We start from the raw sequence: 17085 nt of genomic DNA, 5'->3' as shown, positions 1-17085 counted from the left end.
GTTGCATTTATTACTTTAATTTATTCAACTTATGAGGAAAGTAGATCACAGTGTTAAAATACTGAATAACTAAAACATTTTTTTGTTTGACAAAGAATTTATTATAAGGGAAAGAAGGCTGTATTAAATTTCTTCACCAGCCCCGATGTGACCTCCGCAGTCGTGACATCACTACGTAAACATCGTTTTGCGCTAATACGTCATCACGCAGTAGTTGTACGCGCCGGAGCGGGGTGTGAAGATGGCGGACGAAGAGGCCGAGCAGGACCGTAGTCCTGAGAACGGAATCACTGAAACGATTACAGAGCTTAAACGGCGGCTACTGGAGCTGCAAGAATTGGTTACCAGAGAGAGCGATGACTCTGCAGCTCAGTCCTCCTCCGAGTTCTGCCAGGAGTTCTGCAGGGTGAGTTATTTTTCTTCACATATATAATGAGCTAACGTGAGCTTGCTAGCGTCAATCATAACGGTCTGTCGTGCCCCCTGGGTAACAGGAGAAATGTATGATTTCACTTAAAAACTGTACTTGTAGAGGGAGGTTTTTAACATTTGGTGTGTGTATTTGCAGAATGAAAGTTCGTGCAGCGGATAAACTAGAGAATATTCGTGTGAAACAACAAATGAAACTGACAGTTAACATGGTTAGCGGGCTAAGCTCACAGCTAACGTTGGCTGAAAACGTTAGCAGTGTCTGCAGGAGGAATCCAACCGTAGTGTGATTACCGTTCGGAAATATAAATATTTAATTTGCCGTTACTCCTATTTCAAGGGTTTCGATAGTTTCACAACAACTCAGTTCAATTTCCTATCCAGTCAACAGTGCTGCTATGTGGCAAGGTGGCATTTAAATACCAGTTAAAAACAAGTCTAGCTGCAATTAGCTTTTCGTTAGCTTTAGCCTTGTGTGTTTGGCTGCATGCGCGTGCACAACAGAATAATTTCTCTGATTGTCTCGTGGAGCAAACGAAGACCTCAGGAAGCAAAATGGATGGGTCCCAGTCCTTAAAGGGTTGTATTTTAACCAACGCCCTTATTACTTCTGATACATAATGCATACATTTCGATATTACAGTCAGCATTACTCTAACGAGCTATGGCATTGGCAAGTATTTACACTTTACAGATGTTAGATCAAATATTTATGTCAGAGGAGAGGGAAACATTGCTAACCTATATGTGCATGTCATTTAGTGTGCAGGATTTTGACAGCAATTTTGGTGAAATACATACAGCAAATATTCAATGTTGACTGTTTTAGCCTTTTATTTATTTTTTTGTTGCCATGGAGTAAAAATCGTGTTATCATTATTGGTATTATACTTAAATTTAAAATTATTGTTGTGTCAACCAGGGTAAAGGAGTAGCAACACATCTGACAGGAAAAATGTGTTTTGGAAAAACATAAGAAGGGCATTCAGGATAATGCTGAGGCAAACGCGGCTGTTGTTGTTGCGTGTTCCCATCCTCTGAAATGATTCACTTTCAAGAATAACAAAGTGACCCAATGCTCATTACAACAGACAAATCTTCCTCTGCTATAACTGTAAATACTGTGAAGTGTGGCAGCTGCTATGATTGTCACCCTACAGACCACTTACATTTAGTTGCATTGGAAAATAGCTAGATTATTTGAAATGTAGATGTAAAAGTAAAGAATGGTACAGATTTACACATGGTCATTAGAGGTGTAACGATTAATCGATCGGGATCGATATATAGATTGTTTGAGCAATGATTTAGTCAAATCGATTAAAAGTATAACCATCAATATCCATCGCCATTTGTACCTTCCGCTTTTATTTTTAAAGTCCCCCTGCGCGTCCACTTGTTCACTCTGTTGAATAATGTTTTTCATGTAAATGCGTTTTGGCAATAAAATGCTCAAACGTATCAATATTATGTTTTTTTCCTTTATGTGAAAGTAACAGGTTGTGGTAAATGGGTTCACAATATTGTCTGATATCGATCGCAGGCCTCTAGGTTGAACTGTGGCAGACTTTGTGATATTGACTAATAAAGAATCGTTCTGAAAATCGACATAGTATCGTATTGTTATGAAACTGGTGATTTACACCCCTAATGGCCAGAAAAGTCAGTTAAAGTGGGTGATGTAATTGGTAGAAGGACTTTCAAATTCACTTAAACCACCAAAATGGTAATTTGACTTGTGTCTTAACATGGCTCCCACATAACACGTGATGGTTTTATTTATTTTTTATTTTTTTGCAGTCAGCATTAATTTTCCGCATTAAATTTGAATTTCTAAGGGCATTTTCACACCTTTAGTTAGGTTGATCTGGTCAAAATCAAGGACCAAGTTTTCACATTGTTGCATTTGTTGTCAACTTTGACAAGCAGACTAAAACCTGTTATAGGTGAGGAAAAAGTTCTCTAGTTGCTCAATTGCTTCTGGTTTATGATACACCTATACTTGCATACGTTTGACACTCTGACCTTTATACAATACATTTGAAATAAATATTTCAGAGTTGCAAATCAACCTTGACTAAATGGAAAAAAAGCATGACAAGCAAACTTTGTTTAATACTTGGTATTAAAATGTTCTTAATCAGTGTGATGTAGGCCTGGACAATATGGCCTAAAAATCATATCACGGTATTTTTTTTTTATCCAAATTCAAGTGTTATTAACCCCCTTCTCCCCTTAAAACAAGCCTTTGATGGCATACTCGAGCGGTGTGAATGCTCACACAAACTGAACTTGCGGACCAAACAAGCGGACTCTGGACCGCTTGAAACAGGGGTCTCGGTCCACTCCCTAATGAACCCAGGTGCGGTTCGTTGGAGGTGTGAACACAAAGCAGAACAACTTGTGAATCCAAGGCAGGATGAGGCATAAACCGTAACGATATGTAGATTTGTATGTGATTTAATACGCTCAAATACATGTCGGTACCTCCCTTGGCATCTGGGTATCCATAGCAACGCATCGTAGTCCGTGCTGGTTTATTCGTCTCGTGTAAAAGACGACATTCTGGACAGCTCACCACCTTGCCAGCTGCTTATAATGCCAAAATGCAAGAACAGAAACCACAAGACAGCGTAAATTCTGTGTTTTTTCATTGTTTATGTGGAAGAAAAGACCGGTGAAAGGAGTTTCGTCTTCTTCTACGCCTTCTTTTCTTCACCGTCGCCGTTTGTGGTGACAGCGCCCCTAGCCAGCAGAGGTTGTAGGTGTTCAGACAGTTTGGTCCGCTTGACCAAAGAGAGCAGTGTGAACGCAAACCAAAGGAAAGTGCAACAATATTGCCATTTCTGTTCCAAAACGGACTGAAGGGCTGAAACGATTCCTCGAATTATTCGGGTGATTCGAATAAAAAAATTCCTCGAGGCAAATCATCTGCCTCGAGGCTTCACTTAAATCAGTCATGTATCCGTATGCACCCGTACTGTAGTCTGGACAGCATGCTATGTGTTGCACGGCGAGCTGTGTTTCACACGAACGGCTATTTGTGTGGCACAATGTACTTGTTTTCGCTGTTACTATTACACAACATGCATGATACGAGGCGTGAAAATCACAAAGGAAGAGAAGTTGATGCAGTGATGCTTACAGGCATGCGTCCTTCGTTTTTACGCAGCCACTGCCTGCGGCTGGCAGATATGGCACTATGCCGGCATCAGTGAACCTACGCAGACAGCCAAGTTGATCTTGCCTGCGAGACTCACTGGAGTGAGATAGCACTTAGTTTGTGTCTGCAGACGTAAGGGAATTTCATAAACTTCTGGTTTATTGGCCCGACGGTTTCACGGAACACCGTCAGGCGTCACAATTCAAGTCCTGTTTTGGGAGCTTTCCCTCTCTCGCTCTCTCTTTCTCTCTTTCTCTCTTTCTTCCGCGAGCGCACATCATACATTTATAAATTATTTAAAATCCAGCGCACTGACGTCTTGATTGCAGTGTATTTTTCATTAAGTGTCAGCATTCCAAATAATTTTCTAACTCATATTGATAATAAATTGACACCAGTAAAATAGAAACACGCTATTGCCACAGCCATTGACTGAGACTAAATAGGTCAAAGTTCATCATCATACAGTCAGGATTCAGCAGGTCACAGAAGCAGCTTTATCTCTTAAAATGTGTTCTCCTTGTCAGTGGATGGTCTTAAAAGGTCATATTTTTATGGTGGATGAATTCACAAACAAAAATGTGTAAAAATTAAAAGTGAACACGCTTTGAAAAATCATCCATATTCCTGTAATCTAAAGGTTCACCTTCAGACATCATCAGACCACTGTGTGAATGATGGAGCTTTACTGTTGCTATAATGTGAAATATTACACGCATGTATAAAGTAGAGGATGTTAAAATGATTGTGTCCCTTTACTTTAATGGCAAATTGGAAAATAAAAATAAAGTACAATAGAAGAAATAAAGTGTTAGCACCCAAAATTTCCTGGGAGAGGATCCCTAAAACCCCAAATATGGCATAATCTAATGTCATTATTTAACTTCCTTTCCTTGCAACGTTAAGAAATGTAAACTGTCATCCGAACTTTATTGCCCTTTGTAAAATATATTTTCTTTAAAGAATAATACCAATTTTTAATATAGAAGTAGTTCATTTAAGGGACACAGCTTCTTGTCTCATTTCTCTAGTACTGCTTCTCTTGAAAAAGCCAAAGTGACTGATTAAAAAATGCAATATTTCTTATTAGAGTACTCAATTAATCGTCAGAAGAATCTATGGAGTACTCGACTATGAAAAGAATCTATTTCTGCAGCCCTCGTGTGATGTTACCCAATTACATCATTTCACTGATTACATTACAGCAGAAGCCCATATTTAACAGAATGAATCCAGGAAACAACCAGTTAACAAGAGAAACAAAATCAACAAGCTCCACAGCACAATGTGTGTCTGTCACAGCAAGAAGAGAGTGTTTGTTTATTGATTGCTCTCAGCTCGCATTATTTCTCCAATAATACATAAAAAAAAAATCAAGTGTTCATAGCCTTCCTGGGAAGTATGCCTGAAAAACAGTAACATCTGACCCTCTGGAAAGGTATAGAGCAATGACAGGATGAACACTTTTGCACTATGGGCAGTATAAGTGTTTGACTGCTTACATGTGCGTTAAAGGGGCAGTAGGGCAGAATGAGCAGGTCCATTCATAAATTGATCTCGGATTGTGTTATTTATGCAAAAGTAATCCAATAAATGTGTAACCCTGGTCAAGTATATGTGTTGGAAACAAGTTATGAGAGCCAGCTGCCTGATGAGTGGAAGAAAAAAGACATTTGCACAAATGTTTCTGAAGCTCTTTCAGGTCTATCTGTGATTTTGAACACGTATTTCTCTGGCTACTGTAGCTGATTTAATCCAGAGAAGCTCAGTGTTTTCTGAGTTAGGCTGGATCAAGTTTAGTTGGTGTTCTTTCCACAAATGAACCACACCAGAGTGTGAATGGAAGCAGACCAAGACCCATCTTATCAAGCGGTCTTGGTCCAGTGGTTTGGTCAGCACCAGACTTTGGTGGCCAGCTTCAACCCAGCACAACTCAACTAAACTTCCACTGCAAGTGTTCGTTTTAATCAAACCTATCACATAACAACCAGCTGTCCACATTTATCAGGTTGATTACAGAGATCCGGAGCATGGTGCCTACTGTGCCATGGCATGCAAGTATGTATGTGTCGATATAGATGCGCATATTTGTTGTTCGCCAACTTAGCCTGATATCATTAACAGGATTTCTGTCATCAGTTTTAAAGGGAACCCTGCATGATGGGACAAGTTCATCTTGTTGGATAGATATTTGTATCTCAAATGTATATTGAACTAAAAAACGCACTAGTTATCTGCATTTTGAATAAATTTGAGCTTATAAGCTCACCAGGAGGCTGCCATGTTTTGGTCCGCGCTGATATTGTGACGTCACAGTTCCACAGCGCTCCCTATGAGCGTTCCTCCCTGTTCCTATTCAGTAACCGTTTTTCAGACAGTTTTGCTGCTTGCAGCTGTTTCTGCCATAACAGCTTTTATACCAGACACCAGTTCACTGTGTGTTGGTTTGGTCTTCCTGCTGTCAAAGCTCTGTCATTCCTCCTAAGTTTTACCTCAGTAAAACTCCCTACAAGTGACTGGATTTAGTGTATAGTAGAAGTGTGACAGGAGCTTTTTTAAAATTTAGGCATTATATACATACGAAGGCAGTTTCTCCAAAGAAATGCTAAAGGAGACTTTTAAGCCATGTTTCCATCGGGAGTCCGGTTTGATTCAGTTCGGTTTGGTATGGTTTGGTGCGCTACACCCCCAAATAGTTTGGATTTCCCTCAGACACCAGTGCTCTCACTTGGTGGGCGGGGCTGTAAAAGCATGCATGTGTCTGCTGTTACAGCAGCGGAGTTATTGAAAGGATGAGTGACAGAAATCAGTCGGGAATAAGCAGTTAACAGCTTTATTTCAGCTGAAAGTGCTTTGAAAAAAATAACTACATTTTAATGTTGTTAACCACTGTCAGTACAGATCCTCAGCTGATGGAATAAGTGTACAGAGACGGTTTGAGTCGTAACACTACATTTATATGTGAATATATCTAGTCTAGAACAGTTTATACGAAAAAATGTGAAAGTATAGAGCTGTACTGTGAGAATTCGCCACATTAAAAATAAAGTAAAACTTCAGCTGGTGTTAAAATCAAGCTAGATTAAGTCAGAAATCCGGGGTGCGCTGACCTCGTTGTAAAATAGTCTGCAGCCTGAAGTTTTACGAGCCTGTTCAACAACCACAAAGCAATGTTTTCACAGGTTATCTAACATAAGAAGTAGATTAATAGATGAGAATTTACAGATGAGAATGAACCGTTCTAAGGCTTCATATTCACAAAATTTCAGCATTAATTTAGTTTCTCATCCATCGCGGATGGATCAGGCTGATGTGAGCCTTCGGGCTCTGCTTTGTGTTCTTAAAATCAGGTCCGGATAAACTTCAGGAAACTTGATTTGTTGCCAGATCCATAGACTAAGAAACAGTTTGGATCTCCGTCAAGTCCAAATATTTCCCATTTAGGCAGATTTTAGTCCATTTTTCTCCCGTTTTTGCCCACTTCTCACAGTGTAGACTTACGTGTTTGAAGCCCGGAGGGGAGCAGCTGAGTCACACGCTGACGTGACGTCAATGCAGCCCCTATTGGTGTGTGCGTAGCTCCACCATTTTGGTATGGATACGTAAGATTGGCACCCCTACGGAAGGATGCCGGAAAGTGGGGCGGTACGGGTCGGTTTTTTGGGACCCTTTCCAACTTTTGCTCTATGGAAACGCAAAAAATTACGTACCACACCGCACCGAACTGAGCCAGACCACTTGGTGGAAATGACCTATTACTTTGACAAGTGCAAACCGGAAGTGCTTTCATAATTCTGATTCCCCAATCCTACGGCTGTTTTGTGGGCACCGCCATTACTGCGGTGGAACTGCAGTGTCCACTCCCACCTGCTGGCTGTGACAGCAGCAGGTATGTTCAGAATAACAACGTTACAGAAGCACACGGGAACTGTAATCGGAGGGCTATGACTTCAATTATATTTTACAAATTAAATATATTTTACCCATGTCTATTGTCCGTTTCAGAAAATACAGTAAAAGGTGAATTTAGACCCAGAGTTCACGCCAGATTCTCACAGCTGAGCAGCCTCCATAATTCCACTCATATACAACTAAAGGACTTAACCAGCATTAAAAGCAGTAACAGACACAAACACAAACTCCTTGATCCAGTATCGTGTCAAGACATGAGCCACATATTTCTGTACAAAACCCGACCTGAGTACAAACGAGTAAAAACCAAACCGAACCTTAATCCGAGCTTTCCGTCCTGTTCTTACATCCTATCTAACGCAGATTACACATGATCGGAACTTGAAAATGACTGAGAAAAGTCATTATTTCATTTAATTGCATGTAAGTCGAATAGAAAACATAAAGTGCGACCAGCTGTTCCTCACATAAGCCGTTTGTTATGTTTGACACACTAAACAAGACATAGCTTAACGTTAGCTCTCCGCCCTTAGCTCATTAGCCACAATTAGCAGCTTACAACAGCCACGTCCTCCACAGAAAACACCAACAAATCATTGTACCAAATCGCTTACCAGCAGCAGAATAATGTCAGACACTGTCTGTCAGCACACTGTGCTAAAACTCTACATTTTAAATGAACTTTGTTGCTTACCTAATTGACGATATTGGTCCTCATAAACTGATGAATTCAGCTGCAACGGCTGTCAGCTTACAACTTTAAAATCCAGCTATCCTGGTTCTTGGAATAGTTGAAGTAAAAAACGTACCCTGTTGATAGTTTAATGCTGTCTTTGCCTCATTTATCCCTTCAGCAGCTGAAGTTAAGTGTTAACTGGTGTTAGCCTGGAGTGGTTAGCCGGTTAGCTCTGATCATGCTAACCAGCTTCATGTAAACAAGTCAGTGCTGTCCTCCACAGCCAAAAATATCTGTTCCTTCCTGTTAACTCGAATCCATTTTAAATCCAGTCCAATATTTTTGAGAATTGGCCACCGGTAGATTTGCCTACTCTTCAAAGTTCAGTCCAGCTTTATCCCGGGTCTAACCCAGTCTCTTCACTCAGCTGCTAATTCTCTGTGTTTGTGTCGCTAAGCTGTCTTCAATCCTCCTTATTTCTGCTTCATTATTCACTGCATCCTTGGCTGATTCAAAATCCTTCCATGCTGCTGATTATCCTGCATAGAGATTTGTCTGTCAACTCCCCACTACTTTGCTTGATCTCATGAATATTTAATTAGCCATGTGCAGCTGAGCACTGCAGGACAAAGTAGCCTACCCCTCACACAAAATGCAGGCCACAGAAAAATGACTTTTAGTTTATATTAGAATAATTCAACCCTTAACTAATGCTTCTTTAGGAAATAAAATATGAAATATGTAATTAGTTGCCATTTATTTTGCAACTGGCTTATTTTCCAGCTGGACAGATTGGACAATCAAATCTTTATTTGCTCAGCAGTTACGTTACATAACGTCCGAAAAAACAGTGTCGTCTAACATAAACCCAGCGTACGTGAATGAGACTTAATGACATTATATTCAAATTAGTTAGCGTAATAATATAAAACTGTATGTAAATATTTACTTGTAAAAACATAGTTTATCAAATAGGTGCACATTACGTACATATCTTAAGTTTGTGACGATTTTTAAATCAGCTGTGAAATCCATATGTTGTGTACCACATCCTCTAACTTGTTGAGTAAAATCAAGTTGAATTTAAAGTCATGGCAAAACCAGAAACGTTCACTTTACAAGTCAGCTTTCATTAGAATGCATGGCAAGAGTCCACCACCGTAATGGCGGCTACTCAACTTCCGGTGTTTCTCCGGATTGGTCTATAGGCAGCTGCCTAGGGTGCCACGCACTCAAGACAGCCCACCGGAAACCCTGAAATTTTGAATGAAGCCCCAAAAATAAAACTACTAGACTGTCTACCTCCCCACTCCCCTGGAGACACATGGTGTTACTTAGAATAATAAAAATGGGTGTGGTATATATTACTATCCCAAAGGAGTTTGGAAATATCAGCAAAAGTACAGTAGCCTAATATTTGTGCAAGGAAAACATAGCCTACTGGATATAGAAGAAAAAAAATAGTTACATTAGAATCACATGTCCTGTTTACACTGTATGCTGGAGTTTTTTGGTTATCACAACTAGAAATTCCCAAAATTGGGTATCAGTGATTTGTATTTTTGTCACCTTGTTCTTTGAACATGTGACAATTGTTCAATTTTAACTGGAACTGCCTTCATTACAGTAGTGTAAATGTCTGGTAGTGTAAATGTCTGGTAATGCAATAACTTTAGGTGCAACACGTTTAAGGTACTGTGACAGCCAGTTTATAACTTGCACTTTTAATACCTTTTTGTATTTGTAGAAGGATGACTTGTATACCAGTATAAAGTGCTGAGACCTGTGACATCATTACCACAAGTGTGTGCAGCTGCCACCATCATCACGCACTGCACGAGACTTAAACCAATTGAAAATGTGTATTTTAAATGGCCGCTTCATGTTCATTGCTGAGAATGTACTAGAATGCATGCTGAGAAAAAATGCACCACCAGGAATTGGCACTACTTTCTAACTGCTTTCCACTAGTCTTGTTTTAATTGTGCATTTAAAGAAAACGGGAAGTCTACCGTTAAGTAAATAAGCTATGTGGAGCAATGTTTTAACTGAGAATACTCCTCAGTTAGGACAACAAGTGATGGGCTGAAGAGGACAGAGAAATTCATTGGCTGATTCTGCCTCATCACTGAAGGCTGAGAGCTCAACTACTGTATTATAGCTAGCAGATGTACAGAGTCCACGCCACAGACACAGATGGTACTGAAAGAGCAACACAGAAACCACGTTGTGTGCTTTGCTGAACTAGATTTAAATTCTCACCTAGGAGGATGGATTAAACTTTTTCCCCTTTGGGAGATTTTAGAAACAGACTGCAGCTTATACAGTATACCTGTGTTACACAGATACTGAATTTGAGGTAACAAGCTTGTGTACAGTGTTGCAAATTGTAAGGATGTTGTAGGAAAGTGGACATGTTTCCAGGTTTCTCCCATGATGAATTTCATGTGTGCCAATTCTAGATTTTGCAGGAGACTAGCAGCTTTCCAACACATTTTAATTCAGAAGACATTAGAGCCAGTGTCTCCTAAATCCTGCATAATTCATGTCAGAAATACATTCACACAATTCACCAATTTGAGAAACTAAACTTAAAACACAAAGTAAGGCAATTTGTGTTTGGTACATTATTTCTTTGTTGTAACAATGCTTCTTGGCAATAAATCTTATACTGTTGGAAAGCCTGTTTATTACCCTTTTAAATGATGCCACATTTGTAAGGATCATGCATTTGTGGGATGAGCAGCAGAGCTGAGTATGTGCGTTGCGCCCATGAAAAATGTGCCAAATCTTCTCTGCCAATGCCAAACAGCTTATTCTGCCATTGAGTCTTGTTTGGTGTTTGGTGGATTGGATGATTGAAGTTTGAAGAAACAAGACATATTGACAATTTAACAATATTTATTTAACAAACAGAAGCCTCAGTAGTGTTTGGAAGAACCATACACAGCCACAACAGCCTGGCTCCTCCTCCTCATGCTGGTCACCAGCCTGGTCACACACTGCTGTGGGACGGCATCCCATTCTTCATCCAGCATTTGTCGCAGGTCAGCCAACGTGGTTGTGTTGGTCACTCTGGCACGAACAGCACACCCAAGCTGATCCCACAAGTGTTCAATGGGGTTGAGGTCAGGACTGCTGACAGGCCATCCCATCTTCTCCACTCCCAAATTCCGGAGGTAGTCTCTGATAAACCCCACTTTATGGGGGTGAGTGTTGTCATCTTGGAGGATAGAGTTCTTGCTGACAGGGTGAGAAAACAGTATTCTTGGGGTGTTCTCTTCTTGGGACACCCACCCGGCCTGTCTCTGACATTCCTCGTTATATGGAACTTGGCCTTCAGTTTGGAGATGGTACGAGGGTTCACTCCAAACAATGCTGCAACTTGGTTTTGCTGAGCACCAGCTTGAAGTTGCCCAACCAACGGGCCCTATCCAGATCAGTCAATAGTGGCATGCCGATTCTTGAAGCAGACATCTACTGACCACTGTAGCAGGGCCCATGCTCACAGGTGATTGGCAGCGCCTGGGGGTACCATAAGCTCAAAACAAGAGTCAGTAGCAACAGCAAAATAAGCTGTTTGGCATTGGCAGAGAAGATCTGGCACATTTTTCATGGGCGCAATGCACATACTCAGCTCTGCTGCTCATCCCACAAATGCATGATCCTTATAAATGTGGCATCATTTAAAAGGGTAATAAACAGGCTTTCCAACGATATAAGATTTATTACCAAGAAGCATTGTTAAACAAAGAAATAATGTACCAAACACAAATTGCCTTACTTTTTGTTTTAAGTTTAGTATCTCTGTGAAGTATCTGCATCTAACACTTGTATTCTGGTTAGAGGAATTGTTGAAATGAAATGTGTTTGTGTCTGTCTGCACGGTCTGTTTAAAGAGGAGATCACCATACACAATACAGCTCACTTTACAAACCTCTTGAACTGTGAATACTTAAGAAAACATGACTTGAAAACAACTTGAGCTTACAGAGAGTAGCTCATGCCCTCTAGGCCCTCCTGTTCAATGAGAAGCATCAGAGACACTGACTTTAAACACCAAAGTTGTTTACAGTGTTACATTTTTACTGGTTTGAAGTACCTGGTATGTATTTAAAGCCAATAGATCTATGCTAAACGGAAGTGTGCTTGAATGTTCAGAATGATCAAGAGGCTGTCGGATGGATTTGTTATTGATTTTTGCTTTGCAATAATGGAAATGTTGTAGACTGTATGAATGACTATTGCAGCTACTGTGATGTGACTGATCATTATGTTAAGATTGGCATGAGGGATGGGGACTGAAACCTGGGTCCTTAAAGACACCGTTCTGTACTTTTTAAATACCTGAAAATCAAAAATGTGTTTGCTTATTGATATATCGATTTTTTTTTTTTTTTTATTAAATCAAATTTTTTGTTTAGGACTAGTTAAAAAAAGTAAAAATCTAGATTTCAGAAATTCCTTCTTCCTCTTTCTCTTCCCATTGGGCACCCATAGTTTACACCCTTCCCCTCCCTTACCACAGACACGCAACAGCACAGCAGCCGGTGCAAATCCTGAGTTTCATCCCTAAAGAACTGTAAATTTTCGTCACCAGCTTGGGTTTGCCGCTTTGGACCATGAACAAACCACAGTCAGCTGCAATATTTGCTTAAAAATTGAATGTTTATGACACTAAAATCCGATTTGCATAATGATTTGGAACGCCATGTATGTCACATGGTACTGCCCCGTGTTGAGCTTTGTGGTGCTTAGTGATGTTTAGCGCAGCTGCTTCAACGTACTTTTATTGTTTGAGAGGGGGGCGGATGAGTGTTGGGGAATCGAACCATGAGTTGTGCCATGCTTTAGTGATCTCCCAGAATATATTTCCCAGAACATACGTTCTTCTTTTAAAAAAAAAAAAAAAAAAAAAAAAAAGCAGCATTTCGGTCAAATTCATTCAGTGTCAGCTATTTCCAGCTTCCATTTTAATTGGCCTATTCCATTAATACAGAAATCATAGTCAGTCAAATCAGTCTTTATTTGAAGATTTACGGTATTCAGAGTTTTTGCATGTTTGATTATTCTGCTGGCAAAAAAAGAAAAAACTGGGTTTTGAATAAACTCTTATTTTAATTAATCTTAGCTAAACAGAAGACATTTCTCTAACTTTTGTATATTAACAGTGAACAACTTTGTGTGACTGATTGAAGCTTCATAGGCCTCAGCCACTGAGGCTGTGACAGGTCCCTGTCACTTTAAATAGGTCTCATCAGTGCATATTTGTGGGTTTAGTTTGTCGACTGACCTCTTCTTAAAGTTTTTTAGTAAACATAAGTCAATGGTTTCTTCTCCATAGACGCTGCTGGAGTACGCTGGAAGATGGAGGGTGGAAGAAGAGCCTCTACCACTGGTGGAAGTGTACATAGTTGCCCTGCTGAGTTATGCCCAGGCCTCACCACATCTTTCCCTGCTGTGTGAAAGTGTTCCTATTGTGGTAGAAAGGCTGTCACTGTAAGTACTGTTAAAATATGAACTTGAGGTGCTCTCCTAAAAAAAATACAACCTTATAATTTTTAGTTGTTCTGGTCCTGGCAAAGATTACTATCTGGTCTGTGCTGATTGCTGATTTCTCGCTGCAGGAGTTTTGTGGAGCTCTTGCTTTCACTAAAAGAGAACTTTCCAGAGGATTTATGGAAGGAGTTCAAGTTGTGTGTGCAGGTACAGCTAAAATTCTTTTTTCAAAAAGAAATGTGGTAGTTTTTTATCAAATAAAACATCAGAACTAAAGCGTGTTGCACCTACCAACAAAGCAGCATCATCCAGCAGCTCTGCTTTTACAATTAAGACAACTTACAAAATTTAAATGCAGCACCTTTCTTTATCTAGAGGTTAGGAGATGTTTCACCATGATTTAATGGTGAAAATGTGTTTATTAACAGCTAAATATACTTGCCATTGCTTTGCTTTTCATTTGCTGCTTGTTCTCTATTAGAGCATTGGCTAAACAGATCCAGATTTCAGATAGTCTGTTCTGTCTGCATAATGTCTCTCAGTGACAGTGTTCTTGTTGTGTTTAGTTTGCGTCCAGTAAACTGCAGGAGAATGGGATTACTCAGCTCTCCCTGCTGTCTGCTCTGGGCCAGTATGACGGGGTGTGGACCAGCATGGTCCTGCAAGGCCTCCTGTCAAACGAAAACCTGCCAACTGAAAAAGGTGAGTTCCTACTGTGACAATTTTCTGATTACTTAAAAAAGTGGTCTGGTGGCATGGGCTAGTAAGCAATCTTGGCATAATTTATATTTTAGATGGGCTCCAGCATGTATATAAACTAGGCATGTCAGCATTAATATATTAATTGCAATTAATCAGTTGGTAGTTAGTGTATCATTTTTTAAATTGCTTTATTGTGCCTATTAGCACACTTTGTTTTAAACTGCAGCCACAATGAAGTAAAACACATCCACGACTGCTCCTTAATGTCATAATTCAGTTTTACAGTAAGGTTTATGCCACAGCTGCCCTAAATTAACAGCACTGGTAATTACCACAATCATTTATTATGTTTCTGCAGTGGTTAATACACCAATATGTAGAAGCTCTATAACCCAAATGATATTTTTAATGCTAAAATAGAATTATTATTGTTATCCATGAATTTTCAAATTTACTGATTTACAAAAAAAACAAAACTGAAAAAATAGTAAAGCACATTAATATTTCTTGATTAATTAATAGGATGATTAATATGTCAAAATTATAGTTATTAACTTGAATTCTGAACAGAAAAATTGGTTTTAGGGGTTAAATGTTATGCTTGATTCATTTCTGACTTCTCAGTGAAGCCCAGTGAGCCGGCTCAGATTTGGGTATAAAAAGGTGAATTCAGTTTGAAATTCCTCCTTCCTGTTCAAAATGGTAAAACGTGGAGAGCTGACTGAAAATGAAAGAGTCCACATTGAAGCACTTGATGATGCTGGATGGTCTGTGAGACAAATATGACGGGTGGTTTAATAAATTTGTTAAGCACTGTACATAGGTGTTGTGTTCTCTATTTTTGTCAAAAAGCGAGGAATAGCTGTTTTATAATTTTGGCCTCATGAAAGTTTAAGTTCTAGTTTTGTATTTTTTAAGGGAATATGGTTTTGTTTTTGTTTGTATCAGGTGTGTGAAATGTCTGGATGAATCCAGACTTCATGATTTTCCCACCCAAAGGGTAGTCTACATTAATCTTGGCAATCTGTAATCAAAGAAAGGGATAATAAGGAGTTCAGTGGCACAAGGCAAATATCACGAAATTAAGAGACTTAAGTGTATGATTGATTTCCTATGTTAGAAATCAGCTTGTTTGAATCTTAAGTGCAGTGAGTCATGTTTATGATTTGTGTTTATTGACAGACTGTGCATCAACTTGAAAGTATGATACTCCATAAACTACCAGCTAATGGCATGGTAAACAGTGAGGTATTAATTAAGCATGGCCAGATTAAGATTTGTGCTTTGCTTCTGTTTATTCTTCACAACAAATTGTACCCCAGGAACAATTGCTTCCAGCCTGTTCTGAAGCTAAACAAGCAAACTAGGCTGTGACCAAAAACTGATCACTTCCTCCCTAGATAAACTGTGCAGTCTGAAAACACTTCATAGAAACGAATCACATTCTGGATATTGTTTAAATCCACATTTTACCATTCTTGCAAGTCCACAAAATGAACCTAGAAAAGTCATTTTTGCATATCAATTAGATTTTAATACCACGAGCAGTGTTTTTTGTAGCTGATACCAGTCACCTGATCTGATCATAATTGTGTTTTGTTGTAGCTGCTGATTCAGTGGTATACCAGTAGACTTAGCGCTTTAGTGTACTGAGACCTCGTACACAAAAGGAGCTTAAAAGTCAGTCAACAGCACGCATTTACTTCCTTTGCTCAACTCAGCAGTACAAAACCTCCAAAAGGATCAAGTATAAGGACAGAAGAATGTTTATTTGATGATTATTCATCACATGTTCATTAATGTGAATTAAGTAACACAATTATAAACAGAATGGAAAAAGTATTACACCTATTTCAGAGGCTAATCAGTGCAAAAAGAGTCAGAGATATTTGGAAGTAAGTCTTAAAATTAACTCTGCTACTTTATGTCACTGATGCTGTTTTATCTTTTAAGAAATATATCTCTCCAAACAACTGTAGCTATTCAAGTTTCTGAACAAAACTAGAATTTCGACACAGATTCCAACACTTGAGTCATACTATCTTACTGAAGGGAGTCAAAATAAAAAGTTTGGGTGAATTTAACAATGCTGCGTCAAGTGGATGACTGAGCAGCAGCTGTCAGCCGCAGCAGTGATGTTGAAGTTGTACTCAAGCAGACAGTCCATGGTTCTGCATTTCAGTTCAATCTATATAACATTGCTGATGTGCTTAATAGTTAGTCTTATTTGATTAACCTGTTTTATTACAGTAAACTTTACACACAGGACTTCTTCAACTGGAGAGAACAGAAAATTAACCATGTGATCAGATCCACTGTTAATGATCAGTAGGGTTGTCCTGATAAGCATTTTTGGCCTCCGATCCGATTTTTTTAATATTGAATGTCTGCCGATACCGTGTCCTGATCCGATACTCATAACTACCTAGATTAGAGTTTCAGTTGTTTATATTAGATATCTCCAACTTATTCTATTTAACTCAGTACAGCCAATATTGTTGTTAAAAACATAAAGTCACATTTCTGCTCAGAATGGCGTAATAGCTCTTTCACTTTAATTATCTGTCAAAAAATAAATTTACATATTCACTTAGTGCAGTGTTTAGTATTCAGTCACACAATCAAAATCCGCTTAACGTGGTCAACTGAACGACCTGAGCAGTCATAAAAGTGAACTCAAATAACCTCAGATTCACTTAGAGGT

General features: G+C 39.2%; 1 protein-coding gene across 1 annotated transcript in view; it reads left to right on the top strand.

Moving 5' to 3' along the window:
* The first annotated feature begins 241 nt into the window (after nt 1–241).
* znf292b (zinc finger protein 292b) overlaps nt 242–17085 on the top strand; it is a 28765-nt gene continuing 11921 nt past the window's right edge. The window contains exons 1-4 of the mRNA XM_041805235.1: nt 242–406; nt 13525–13679; nt 13808–13886; nt 14246–14381. Of these exons, the coding sequence (XP_041661169.1) occupies nt 242–406; nt 13525–13679; nt 13808–13886; nt 14246–14381 (535 nt within the window). The remainder of the gene's footprint in view (nt 407–13524; nt 13680–13807; nt 13887–14245; nt 14382–17085) is intronic.

The sequence above is a fragment of the Cheilinus undulatus genome, linkage group 14 (genome assembly GCF_018320785.1).
Source record: "Cheilinus undulatus linkage group 14, ASM1832078v1, whole genome shotgun sequence".
NCBI classification, from domain to species: Eukaryota; Metazoa; Chordata; class Actinopteri; order Labriformes; family Labridae; genus Cheilinus; species Cheilinus undulatus.
This window is presented reverse-complemented; position numbering and strand designations above follow the sequence as displayed.